The sequence below is a fragment of the Octopus sinensis genome, linkage group LG11 (assembly GCF_006345805.1).
Source record: "Octopus sinensis linkage group LG11, ASM634580v1, whole genome shotgun sequence".
NCBI classification, from domain to species: Eukaryota; Metazoa; Mollusca; class Cephalopoda; order Octopoda; family Octopodidae; genus Octopus; species Octopus sinensis.
The window spans coordinates 24911058-24925712 of NC_043007.1; the positions used below are offsets into that span (position 1 = coordinate 24911058).

Below are 14655 nucleotides of genomic sequence, written 5' to 3' on the forward strand. Positions count from 1 at the left end.
AGCCAGCAGCTCTCTGTGTCTAAATCCCACAAAACATTTCTCTTGTGTGTATCTGTAGGCTCCCAAGATGAATTACTGTACAACATTTCTGATTAACCAATTTTCAGCCAAACTTAGGCAATGCAAAGTACTGAGTTGAAATTATTGGACAGATCCTTAGTCTGGCACAAATTTATAGAAGAAATTAATTTCTCCACTAAAGTTGCTGTTTTATTGTTGATAAGTATGTAGACAAGCAGATTTGGCTTTATTTAATGAGGGAAATAAACCATGAGAGGTTAGTGATGCAAAAATTTCTATGACAGTATCAATTTCACCAATCTCAGAGGTCTATTCCACCAGCACAAATGATTAAAGAAATAAAATTACCTCAATGTAGCTTCTCATACGCTTGCTGTCAATATCTTCTTTAGGGGGAGATCCAAGCAGCAACATGTCGACCAGCTTCATCATAGACACAACAAGGCTGGCTTGACTGGTTGGTACGTACTCCTGACAAATGAGATTATATTTGAAGCATGTAAATACTCAGATTACTATATTTGCTAGCATATAAGATGCCCATTTTCCCCCAAAAGATATCTCAAAAAATTTTCCCCAGATCTTATATGAGAAGTTGGGCTTCCTATAATTTAATTTTGTTCCTGATGTGCACTAATAGGAGATAATTTTAATCCAGATGGTCTCTTCTACCTAGCCAGACTCCAAAATAATCCTTTCTACAAAAGACACAAGGCATGAAATTTTGGAGGAGGAGGGGAGGGGCTAGTCGATTACATCAACCCTAGTGCAAAACTGGTGCTTATTTCTTGACCCGAAAAGGATGAAAGGCGAAGTCAACCTCAGCAGAATTTGAACTCAGAATGTCAAGGCAGATGAAATGCCACTAAGTACTTTGCCTGACATTCTAACAATTCTGCCAGCTTGCTGCCGTTAATAATTCCAAATTTTGGCACAAGGCCAGTTATTTGGAGGAAGGAGGTAAGTCGATTACATTGACTCCAATATCCAACTGGTACTTATTTTATCAACCCCAAAAGGATGAAAGGCAAAGTTGACCTTGGCGAAATTTCAACTCAGATCATAAAGAGGGATGAAATGCCTCTAAGCGTTTTGCCTGGTGTACTAACGATTCTGCTAGCTTATCACCTTAATAATAATAATAATAATTCTTTCTACTATAGACACAAAGCCTGAAATTTGCGGGGAGGGAGTAAGTTGATCACATTGACCCCAGTACTAGACTAGTACTTAATTTATTGACCCCCAAAGGCATAAAAGGTAAAGTTGACCTCAGCAGAATTTGAACTCAAAATGTAACAGCTGAAGAAATATTGTTAAGCATTTCGCTCGGCATGCTAACAATTCTGCCAGCTTGTTACCTTAATAATAATAATAATAATAACAATAATGATATTTACTTAACCATTATTATTATTATTATTATTATTTGTATTGTAAAAAGAATTATCATATCAAAGGATGGGTTGTGTTCACCAGCACCAGCTGATCTTTGCACCAAAATACATTTGTAATACCTTGTAAGATACTGCCAGTTTACTTTAAATACTGGTTTCACATTTTGACACAACGCCAGCAATTTTCAGGGAAGGGAGTAAGTCGATTACATGGTGCTCATTTTATCAACCCCTAAAGGATGAAAGGCAAAGTCGACCTTGGCAGAATTTGAACTCAGAACGTAATGGTGAACGAAATTCCCTTAAGGCCTGCTGCCTTAGATTGCTTTAAATATTATGTTTAAATATATGTGAAGGTGCATAGCCTAGTGGTTAGGTTGTTGCACTCGCAATCACTAGATTGTGAGTTTGATTCCTAGACTAAGTAGTGCATTGCGTTCTTTAGCAAAACCCTCCATTCTACTTTGCTCCAGTCCCCCTTTCGAACAAGGGGGGAATGTTAGCCTACTCGCCTAGCCAGTGGGGTTGCATCATTTGAAGGGTAAAACAATGCAAAACACATTGTGACCAGTAATGTGTAACAGCACCTGATAGCCTGGTCAGTCACATGATCACATGATGTTTTAATAAGATGGTGAGTGGAAAGAATTATTAGCACACCAGGCAAAATGCTTAGTGGCATTTCATCTGTCATTACATTCTTAGCAGAAATTCAGCTGAGCTTGACATTGCCTTTCATCCTTTCAAGGTTGATAATATATATTTCTTTATTGCCCACAAGGGGCTAAACATAGAGGGGACAAACAAGGACAGACAAACGGATTAAGTCGATTATATCGACCCCAGTGTGAAACTGGTACTTATTTAATCAACCCTGAAAGGATGAAAGGCAAAGTCGACCTCAGTGGAATTTGAACTCAGAACGTAACCGCAGACGAAATACCTATTTCTTTACTACCCACAAGGGGCTAAACACACAGGGGCCAAACAAGGACAGACAAACGGATTAAGTCGATTATATCGACCCCAGTGCGTAACTGGTACTTATTTAATCGACCCCGAAAGGATGAAAGGCAAAGTCGACTCTACTCAGAACGTAACCGCAGACGAAATACCTATTCTTTACTACCCACAAGGGGCTAAACACACAGGGGCCAAACAAGGACAGACAAACGGATTAAGTCGATTATATCGACCCCAGTGCGTAACTGGTACTTATTTAATCGACCCCGAAAGGATGAAAGGCAAAGTCGACCTCAGCGGAATTTGAACTCAGAACGTAAAGACAGATGAAATACCACTGAGCATTTCGCCCGGCGTGCTAACGATTCTGCCAGCTCGCTGCCTTGTCAAGGTTGATAATATAAATACCACTTGATTACTGGGGGTCAATTTAATCAACTTACCCGCTCCCCCAAAATTGCTGGCCTTGTGCCAAAATGAATATATAAAGCTGCAGTTAGGTGACAAGCTGGCAGAATCATTACTGCACTGGAAAAAAAGAAATGCTTAGCAGTATTTCACCTGACTTTATGCTCTGAGTTCAAATCCTGCCGTGGTTGACTTTTGCCTCTCATTCTTTCAGGGTTGATAAAATAAGTACCACTTCATTACTGAGGTCAATGTAATCGACTTAGCCCCTCTCCTAAAACTCCTGACCTTCTGCCAAAATTTAAAACCAAAATTACATGCTTTAACCCTTTTGTTACTGTATTTATTTTGAGATGCTCTGCATTTCTTTTAATTAATATTAAATATAACAAAGAATTTAGTAAAGTAACTTAGTTATCATTAAGCTAGTGTTAGGAACATAAAATGTGACTGAGGTTTGGTGGAAGATTTTCATACAAAACTTAAAACTTACGAAAACAAGACATTTGTACTACAGAGCCAGAGGTGGTTTCAGCCAGGTTGGTATCAAAAGAGTTAATGAACTAAAAATTTCTTCTTTCCATGAATTTTTCTTTCTTTTTTTTGAATTGGGGTGGATTTAATATTTCTATAGATCTTTTATACAATGCAATACGGTTATAAGTTTTCAGACAATTAACCTTTTGACAAAGACAAACAATTTTCCATCGCTAAATTTATTTTACTCAAATTTATTCTTCTCTGTGAATATTTTTGTAGTTAACCATTTGTTAATGCAGGTTAATACTAGTTTCTGCTGTTTTACTTTCGTCTGTAAACACGAATTTAATATTCAATAGTCTGAAAAACTGCAGCCAAATTATAAGCAACTTATTGCAGACATTCAGGGATATTTCATATTGATATCATTTGCTATATTGATTTTATGATTTTAAACATTTCATATTAATTTTTAATAACTCAAATAATACCACAATGTGCAAATTAGCACAGCCACACATTTTGGTAAATTTTTAATAATTCTCAAAAACTACCAATATGCAAATTACCACACCCACACATAAATCAGGAAATGTTTTCTCCACAACCAAAAGTTGGTTTATTCCTTTTCAGTACCAGCAGAGTGATTGAAGTTAAAAAGAGTAACATGGGATTTAAAAAACATTTGAAATTACATCAAAGCAGATCGTTTTAGTAGTATTACACTGCTAAGACAATCAATTCCCTCCTTGCTCATGTCATTGATATTTATACTTCAGTCATTATGAATGCAGGCATAGCAGCAAGGTTAAGAAGTTTGCTTCCCAGCCATATCTTTTCAGATTCAGTCCTACAGTGGCAGGTGTCTTCTACTAAAGTCCAGGGCCAACCAAAGCCTTGTGAATGGATTTGGTGAATGGAGACTGAAGGAAGCCTCACGTATGTGAATATATGTGTGTGTGTGCATGGCACGTAAAAAGCACCAGCCGATTGTGGCTGTTGCCAGCCTCCCCTGGCCCCTATGCCGGTGGTACATAAAAAGCACCCACTACACTTACAGAGTGGTTGGCGTTAGGAAGGGCATCCAGCTGTAGAAACCACTGCCAGATCAGACTGGAGCCTGGTGCAGCCTCCTGGCTTCCCAGACCCTGGTCGAACCGGCCAACCCATGTTAGCATGGAAAACGGACGTTAAACGATGACGATGATGATGATGATAGATAGATAGATAAGAAAAGAAATGGAGCAACATTTAACAATTAGAAGTTGATCATTGGTATCAAATGGTCATAGTTTAATGATAGTTAATTATTTTAACTATAATTAAACTGACCACTTAATACCAACGATCAACTTCTAATTGTTAATTGTTGCTCATTTCTTTTCTTAACTGAGTATATTAAACTACAGTTTACCATTTAAATTACTAACTACTGTTAACCTTACAGCAAGGCCTATACATAGTTAGGTAATACACCAGTAGTGCCTATGGATACATTTATCCCTTAGACGATTGCATAACTGCTAACTCATAATTTATATATATATATAAGGAGAGTTTACGAAAAAAAAAACAAAAGACGAAGACAGGTGGTGTACAAAACAAACAGATGTATTAGTATAATGCTTAGGAATAGAAAAAGTCTTTTACGTTTCGAGCCTACGCTCTTCTACAGAAAGGGACACAGAAAAAAACAAGGTGAGAAAAAAATATGTGTAGTGGCTAACGATCTATCATGTATATATGTATATATATATCATCATCATCATCATCATCGTTAAACGTCCGTTCTCCATGCTAGCATGGGTTGGACGGTTCGACCAAGGATCTGGGAAACCAGAAGGCTGCACCAGGCTCCGGTCTTATCTGGCAATGTTTCTACAGCTGGATGCCCTTCCTAACACCAACCATTCCGTGAGTGTAGTGGGTGCTTTTTACGTGCCACCTATATATATATATATATATAGAGAGAGAGAGAGAGAGAGAGAGAGGGAGAGAGGGAGCATGGAAAGCAGACATTAAATGATGATAATGATGATGAGGATACAGGGTCTTGCAGGTAAATTTGAAACAATTTTTACAATGCATAGAACTGGTTATAAATACTAAAATAATGGTAGTAGACAGATATGAATTTTAAATTAACATTTATCACTCAATGTGGCTACCCTTTTGGGATATAACATGCAAAACCAAAATACATTTCTTCTAGGTTAACTCTCTTCCTAATTAGTTGAGCTTGAATTTTTGAGATCCAGTTCAGCAATTTCATACCTCTGTAGTTGCTCTTCTCTAAGGCATCTTCTTTACTCTTATAACAGTTTACTATAATGTTACTACACCAATCACTGGGTATAAAACCTTTTTGTACAACCTGATCAACTATATGTGTAACTAGTCTGTATCTCACTCTGCCAGATATTTTAAGCATTTTACCGATAATTTGTTATTTCTTTACTGCCCACAAGGAGCTACACACAGAGGGGACAAACAAGGACAGACAAACAGATTAAGTTGATTATATCGACTCCAGTGTATAACTGGTACTTATTTAATCGACCTCAAAAGGATGAAAGGCAAAGTCGACCTCGGCGGAATTTGAACTCAGAATGTAACCGCAGACGAAATACCGCTAAGCCTTTCGCCCAGCATGCTAATGTTTCTGCCAGCTCACTGCCTTTACCAATAATTTCTGATGGACTAAGGGCTTTCCCTGTACTCATATCCTTAACTGCTTTATCTAAATAGCTAAATGTAACAGATTACTATAGGTAATCGGGAAGGAAGCTGTTAGAAAGCATACAATAGATAAAGAAATTAGAAAGGTATAGAGTTAATTGTATAAAAGAGCATTGGCTGAAACCAATAAAAAAATGTTTGTGCTTAGGGATGTATAGAAAAAAAAATCAGTTTGCAATAGGAATAATAAAATGCGAGTGATAATATAAAATAAGATACAATAATATACTATAATGTGTATTAAACAATATAATAAACACATTTGAAGCATATATATATATACTAGCAGCATAGCCCGGCGTTGCCCGGGTATGTAAGAGCCCCTAGTAGGCAACGACTAATCCCAATCTTGTCCTTTCCCTCTAATTTCCTGCCAATTTGTGAAAGATATTGTCGAAAATATGTCATCTTGAATTTGAACGTGATTTCCTAAATTGGCATGATTTTATCGATTTTTTCTGATGGTAAGGTATTGCATGGAAAACTAACGTTAGAATTAAGTTTCTTGGGGTAACATTAAGCTTCACCATGAGTTTGGTGAAAATCGATTGCATGTTGCGAAAACTACAACAGAAAATGTGTTGCATATAAAAAGCTTAGATTCTCGACCCCATGTCGAATTTATCGATTTTTTTCAGAACTGGGGGAACTTTTCAAAATTTTCGCTGCGTTAGTTTTGAATTATGACATTGGGCTATGTGTGTGTCAAGTTTCATCAGAATCGGTTGAAAGCTGTGGTCAGGGTGAGGGTACAACCTGACAGACACACAGACACACAGACTGACAAACTGCCGTTTATATATATATATATATATATATATATATATTGGTGAATAAAGGTTCATATGGAAAGAAGAAAGCATAAAAAACAGTAAGTCAAATGTGATAATTGGAATGAAACAATTCAGGATTATAAAAATGCAGTATTATAAAATATGGGAAAGTATCCAACAACTTCAAAGTTATGCTCCAAACTGTAAACATTGTTAATCATTCCAGTGGCAAAGGCTTCGAAGCCAGGAACTTTGAAGAATGTCTGCAACTATTCAAAAGCTCAGATTTATGATTCGATGCAGTTTTATCTCAATAAAAGATAAAATATTTTTCGCTTAAGCAAAATAGGTATTTCATAGAATAACAGTAGGATCCATGCCTATATGAGTTTACTTTTCCTAAGATATACCACTGGAGTTTGAAAAGTGATAGAAGCAGTTTATTTTACTTGCCATACATGGTCTGATAAATGTTCGTGACATTTTTCAGGGTTTTTATATGAATTCTTGCATAGATAAAATCTCATTTTGAAGTTGTTTTCTATGGCTATGATGTAAATTTTATATGTAGGGTTATTACTGATCTGGATCTTAGCCATATAAACAACTCCTTTGATCAGGAAATAACCACTGACAGGACATTCTTAAAAACCATAATATTGTTTTAAATACTCTAAATATTCATGGCTGTCTAATGATCAGTTACATGGAACTCTGAGTAACAGCTTGTGGTGTCATTTTAGCTTCAAGAAATTATTAAACTACTTGTTGAGTATGTATTTAACCCTTTCATTACCAACTGAACTGAAACCGGCTCTGGCTCTGAGTACAAATGTTTTGTTTTCATAAGTTCTGAATTAAAATCTTCCACCAAACCTAACAATTTATGTTCTTAACACTAGCTGAATGATAACTAAGTTAATTTACTAAATCCTTTGTTATATTTAAAGTAATTGAAAGAAACAGAGAGTATCTCAAAATAAATACAGTAATGAAAGGGTTAATACATTATAATAACTGAAAGGCTCCAATTTCCAGTAATCAGAATTACTCGTTTCTAATCAGCAGCTGGTGGACTGAGCCTGCTTTTCTTGTCCAGCCACTGTATTTTCAGACACATGAAATTATCGTAATTTGCATTTAAATTCCATGTTTATTAAATGATTTTAATCTCTCATTGTATAAAGTACTTTTTTGTTGATACTATAAATAATGTAGCAGTACATTATATATACATACATATATATATATACATATATATACATACATATATATATACATACATATACATACATATATATACATACATACATATATATATGGTGTGGCATGTAAAAACACCCACTACACTCTCGGGGTGGTTGACGTTAGGAAGGGCATCCAGCTGTAGAAACTCTGCCAGATCAGATTGGAGCCTGGTGCAGCCATGTGGCTTGCCAGTCCTCAGTCAAATCGTCCAAGCCATGCTAGCATGGAAAGCAGACGTTAAACGATGATGTTGATGATGATATGGCGTGTGTTATCTTTTGGCTATTATAATTCCTGTGAAGATGGATTGAATCTAAGCAATTGTAGATTTACAGCCTAAAGTGTTGCATTATTTAATCAGTGTTAACATCACTTTTCGAAGTTTCTCTAAGAGGCCGTTATGCATCAGACACATAGAGCACAAATTAAACAGCATTGGCAGACAGTGTTGCCAAAATGGTACAAGCAGGAATAATTCTTAGCTACAGTGAAATGCTGAAAGCTCACTTGATATGGACATACATTCTGCCAAATATCCCTGTCTCAAGAGCACAGTGTGAACTCAGTATGTAAAGCTGCTAACAATAAAATCCCACATTCTCTGCTGAATCCTTTATTCAACAGACCAACAAACATGAAGGACTTCCCTAAAGGAACAGAAAATTTTGGAAAAAATGTTATTTACTTTACACTTTTTGTGGATAAATTCTACACACGGGTCAACCAACCATTGAAACATGAGGTTAATTAGTTCTCTCTCTGTAGACATTGGTCCGTGGAATGCTGCTATCCATGATTGGACAAGTGGGCGCCAACCAAGGCTCATTGGTTCCATATATATCATTCCGCATCGGCTTACTGTTGCAGGCTGGAAGAAATAGATTCTTTAGTAGATATTGCAATTTGGTAAGAATTTCATAAAATAACTGTATGTGTGTGTGAGTGTGTGTATGTAATCATCTTCATCACTGTCATTTAATGTCCATTTACCATATATATGTTTATACACACACACACACATATACATAATAATAATAATAATAATAATAATAATGAGGAGGAGGGGGAGAGGAGATGAAGGAGAAAAAGAAGAGGGGGAGGCGGTGGAGGAAGAAGGAGGGGAGAGGAAGGAGGAGAGGAAGGAGGGGAGAGGAAGGAGGAGGATAAAAAGAAGAGGAGGGGAGAAAGAAGAAGAGGGGGAGAAAGAAGAAAAGGAGGAGGAGGAGGAGAAAGAAGAAGAGGGGAGAAAGAAGAACAGGAGGAGGAGAAAGAAGAAGAGGGGGAGAAAGAAGAGGAGGAAGAAGGGGGAAGGAGGAAGAGAAAGAAGAGGGAGAAGAGGATGAGGAGAAAGAAGAAGAAGAAGAAGAAGAAGAAGAAGAAGAAGAAGCAGAAGAAGAAGAAGAAGAAGAGAAGAAGAAGAAGAAGAAGAAGAAGAAGAAGAAGTAATTGTCGAAGTACAAAGACCTCGAAACTGAAGTATTCAAGATGAATAGCATGAAGCTGAAAACAATACCAATAATAATTGGAGCATTGGACATGATAAAAAAAAACATACGAACAAAAACACAGAAGCTGTACCTGGATCCTAAACACTACACACTATCCAAAAAATAACCTTGCTAGGAACAGCCCACATCCTACACAATCACTATCAATTAAATAATACAACCTAAGCAAAACAAACCACAAATACAAGACACACTCTATACAACAATTATCCAGTGAAATAAACTTCCACCAGCAATCCAATTAACCAATGCATTATACACTCAACACACAATACCAGCAGTAATACAGCAAAAGACTGCACAACAGCCCAAGAGAAAAGAAACTGATGCAATATAATACCAGGAAGAGTTTGTTCATTCCCAACAACAGAAAAGAACATACCTTGCTGCACATACTGCAATAACATTGAAGTATAACAAGTGATACAGTAGAAATTTGCCTGAAATTACCAAATGTTGGATATTCATATAATAACAATAATAAACAATTCTCTCTTTTACTCTTTTACTTGTTTCAGTCATTTGACTGCGGCCATGCTGGAGCACCGCCTTTAGTCAAGCTAATCGAACCCCAGGACTTATTCTTTGTAAGCCCGGTACTTATTCTATCGGTCTCTTTTGCCGAACTGCTAAGTGACAGGGACGTAAACACACCAGCATCGGTTGTCAAACAATGCTAGGGGGACAAACACAGACACACACATACATACATATATATATACGACAGGCTTCTTTCAGTTTCCGTCTACCAAATCCACTCACAAGGCATTGGTCGGCCCGGGGTTATAGCAGAAGACACTTGCCCAAGATGCCACGCAGTGGGACTGAACCCGAAACCATGTGGTTGGTTAGCAAGCTACTTGCCACTATAGATATCAGTTAAAAAATTAATATATCCTGGCTAAATTATGAGCAAAGAAAGGAAAATTAAATACAAAAAAAGGAGACAAACAGGAGTCAAAGTCAATGTATTAATTTGTGATGGGGAAAAAATTTTCAAAACTACAATGTTATTATCTAAGAAAGTAATTTTTAAAAATGTTTGTTTAAGATTATGATTTTTCAGATTAATTAAATCTTATATTTTCTAGATGGAAAAAATGGTTTCAGAATTTACATCTACACTAGATTTTGTACACAGCAATTTTTATAAATTTCCCAGGTTCAAATGGTGGTGATGATGATGGTGGTGGTGGTGGTGGTGATGATGGTGGTAGTGGTGGTGGTGGTGATGATGATGATGATGACGGTGATAATGATAACTATGCTGTTGCTGCTGATGATAAAAATGGTGGTGATAATGATGATGATGGTGGCGGTGGTGGTGGTGGTGGTGATGATGATGATGATGACGGTGATAATGATAACTATGCTGTTGTTGCTGATGATAAAAATGGTGATGATAGTGATGATGATGGTGGTGGTGGTGGTGGTGGTGGTGGTGGTGATGATGATGATGACGGTGATAATGATAACTATGCTGTTGTTGCTGATGATAAAAATGGTGGTGATAGTGATGATGATGGTGGTGGTGGTGGTGGTGGTGATGATGATGATGATGATGATGACGGTGATAATGATAACTATGCTGTTGCTGCTGATGATAAAAATGGTGGTGATAATGATGATGATGGTGGTGGTGGTGGTGGTGGTGATGATGATGATGATGATGATGACGGTGATAATGATAACTATGCTGTTGCTGCTGATGATAAAAATGGTGGTGGTGGTGATGATGATGGTGGTGGTGGTGGTGGTGGTAGTGATGGTAGTCGTGAGGATAACAAAGCTGTTGCTGCTGATGATGGTGATAATGATGACGGTGGTGGTTGTGATGTTGATGATGATGATGAAGTTGATGATGCTGCTGCTGTTGCTGCTGATGGCAATAATGATTGGAGATCAAACTAATCAAAAACATTGTGTAGTTTTCATCTCTAAAGAAGAAGTTAATGATTTGTAAAATTAAAATCTCATTAACAACCGTTTAAGTGAAGTGGGAGAAGAAGAGGAGGATCAATAAATAAATAAATAAAGAACTACTTTAAGGCTGTGAACTGATGGACACATTAGAACAGAACATGTGCTTTGTATCTAATTTGGCTCAATGCATTCTGAGTTCAAATCTCACCATGACCGGCAGGACACAACAGCATATATCATCATTAGCCCCTGGACGCCCATTGTCACAAGTCCTAGGATGCATACAGCCATTTACCTATTTTCTGTGGCATCTAAATGACTGAGACCACAACCTCCTCAACACCCCACCCTCCGAACAGGACACCAATCCATCGCAGGGGTTCTCATTTACTTCTGAGTGAACTGGAGCAATGTGAAATGAAGTGTTTTGCTCAAGAATGCAATGCACCACCCAATCTGAGAATTGAAATCACAATCATTAGGTTATTGACCCCTTATACCACATGCCCTCACCAGCATATATGTTTCGTTCTTATTCTCACCTCATCAGCAAAACAGCTTTCGCTGTATTTACCAAAACAATGGTATAAGAATCACGAAATACATCTACCAGAAAAAAGAATTTTTAGAATGTTTTGAAACAAAATTCATAGAAACAAACAAGAAATATTCCAATGGTTAATAAAAACAGAACACTAAGGAAGAATGAGTTTCCATTTCAATATAATAGTTTCTGATTCAGAAATTATGAATATAGGAATGAGGCAAACAGTTTTGAAAGGGAGGAGTTCAATCAATATCAATGACCCCAGTACTCTACTGGTACCTTATTTTATTGATCTCAGGAGGATGAAAAGTAAAGTTGACTTCAATGGGATTTGAACTCAAAACATAAGGAGCCACAGCAAATACTTAAAGCTTTTCTGATGCACAAATCAATCGTCCCGCTCACCACCTTTCCAATTTCAATATAACTTTTTCTTTAAGGCAGTGAGCTAGGAGAAACATTAGCATGCCAGGCAAAATGTTTAGCGGTATTTCGTCTGCTGCTACGTTCTGAGTTCAAATTCCGCCAAGATCGACTTTTAAATAAGTACCAGTTACGCACTGGGGTCAATTTCATCGACTTAATCCATCTGTCTGTCCTTGTTTGTCTTCTTTGTGTTTAGCCCCTTGTGGGTAGCAAAGAAATAGGTATTTCGTCCGTCTTTACATTCGGAGTTAAAATTCCGCTGAGGTCAACTTTGCCCTTCGTTCTTTCGGGGTCGATAAATTAAGTACCAATTGCATACTGGGGTCGATCTAATCAACTGTCCCTCTCCCAAAAAATTTCGGGCCTTGTGCCTAGAGTAGAAAAGAATATAACTTTTTCTTTCTAATTTTAGCACAAAGCCAGTAATTTTGAGGGCAAATACTTATTTTATAGCTTCTGCAAGGATGAAAGGTTAAGAAGATCTCGGAGAGGTATTTGAACTCAAGACATAAAGAGCTAGAAGAAATACTACTAAGCATGTTCTATGACATTCTGACAATTCAGCCAGTTTGCCACTCTCCCCATTTCATTATAATCCTTTCTTCTATAGGCACAAGGCCTGAAATTTTGTGGGAGGGGCTAGTTAATAAGATTGACCCCCGTACTCAACTGGTACTTAATTTATCAATCCTAAAAGGATGAAAGATAAAGTCAACCTCAGCAGAATTTGAACTCAGAACATAAATATGGATAAAATGAATAGCAGAATTTTGTCCAACCTGCTAATGTTTCTACCAGCTTGACATCTTAAGTCGTAATTCTTCTGACTATAGGCTAAAGGCTTGAAATTTTGGAAAACAGAAGCTAGTTGATTATATTGACCCCGATGTTCAATTATGCACTTGTTTTATTGATCCCAAGAAGATGGAGGGTAGAGTTCACCTTGGAGGTATTTGAACTCAGAATGTAAAGCTAGAAGAAACACCACTATGCATTTTGTTCGGCATACTAAAGATTCTGCCAGTTTGCTGCCATTAATTCTTTTAAATTTTGGCACAAGGCAAGCAAAACTTTAGGGGAAGCAGGTTAAGTCAAAAACACCCAAAAGGAGGAAAGGTAAAGTTCACTATGGTGGCATTTGATCTCAGAATATAGAGAGTTGAATGAAATGCCACTAAGCATTTTATTTGGAATGGAAACATTTCTGCCAAGAAGATGCCGTTCCCATTTCAATATAATACAAGTCGAGTTATCATCTTACCGATGCTTGTGCCAAGTCCATCGTCTCAAATATCAGACTCATTGACGCTGACATCTGAATAATCTCTCCACTCATCAAACACAGTTTCTTGTTGTCGTCTAAAACAGTATTCATGTTTTCAATCCAGAGGGCGTCAATGGGGCCATCGAACAGAACCCATTTTCGGTCTTCATTTTCGGCTGATGCAAATTCTCGGAATGTGTTAGCTACAACGCCATCTGTCCACTGTTAGAATGAAATATAGAAAAGATAAGATAAGAATGAATAAGTAATTTTCTAGTCTTAAATGTGATTTACAACAGGACAAATTCTAAATAGGGCACATCATTGTCATCATAATCATCATCATTGTTTTAACATGCACTTTTTCATGCCTGCATGGGTCAGATGAAATTTACTGAGGCTGATTTTCTACAGCCATATGCCATACTGGGAACCCTCACCCATTTCCAAGCAGTTTCTTCATAGAAAATATTTCTCCACGGCAAATGTTTTTACAGAAAAATGGAAATAAATGACACTGCTTGTATGACAGTGACCCTCATTTACAACAATCATGCAATGTCAAAAAAAAAGACACAAACACATACACACATGATGGTGGGATTCTTTCAGATTCAATCAACCATATCCACCCCCAGTCTTCATAGCAGAAGACACCTGCCCAAGGTGCCATTCAGTGGGACAAAATCTGAAACCATGTGGTTGGGAGACACAGAAGTAGGAAAATAACAAGGACAAAAGCACACACACACACCTCTAACAATACCATTCCCAGCTACAGCCAACACCGTTCCTTACCACTATCAATGCCATTCTCTACTACAACCAAAAGTTCAAACCAACAAAGAAGTCTCTATGCGCTCCAATGAACTGCTAGAAATAGGAGCAAATGTCCCTCCATCACATCCTACTCTCTTAACACAGAAAGAACACATTGAACAATCGCATATAATAAATG

At 37.2% G+C, this 14655-nt stretch overlaps 1 protein-coding gene across 2 annotated transcripts in view; it reads right to left on the bottom strand.

Annotated features, from left to right (window-relative positions):
- The window catches only part of LOC115217286 (dynein heavy chain 12, axonemal-like), a 432620-nt gene that overhangs the window by 278156 nt on the left and 139809 nt on the right, over positions 1 to 14655 (bottom strand). For both annotated transcript variants that reach the window (XM_029786929.2, XM_036507253.1), the window contains 3 exons: positions 13695 to 13919; positions 8715 to 8897; positions 370 to 492 (listed from right to left, as the gene is read on the bottom strand). In XM_029786929.2, the coding sequence (XP_029642789.1) occupies positions 370 to 492; positions 8715 to 8897; positions 13695 to 13919 (531 nt within the window). The remainder of the gene's footprint in view (positions 1 to 369; positions 493 to 8714; positions 8898 to 13694; positions 13920 to 14655) is intronic.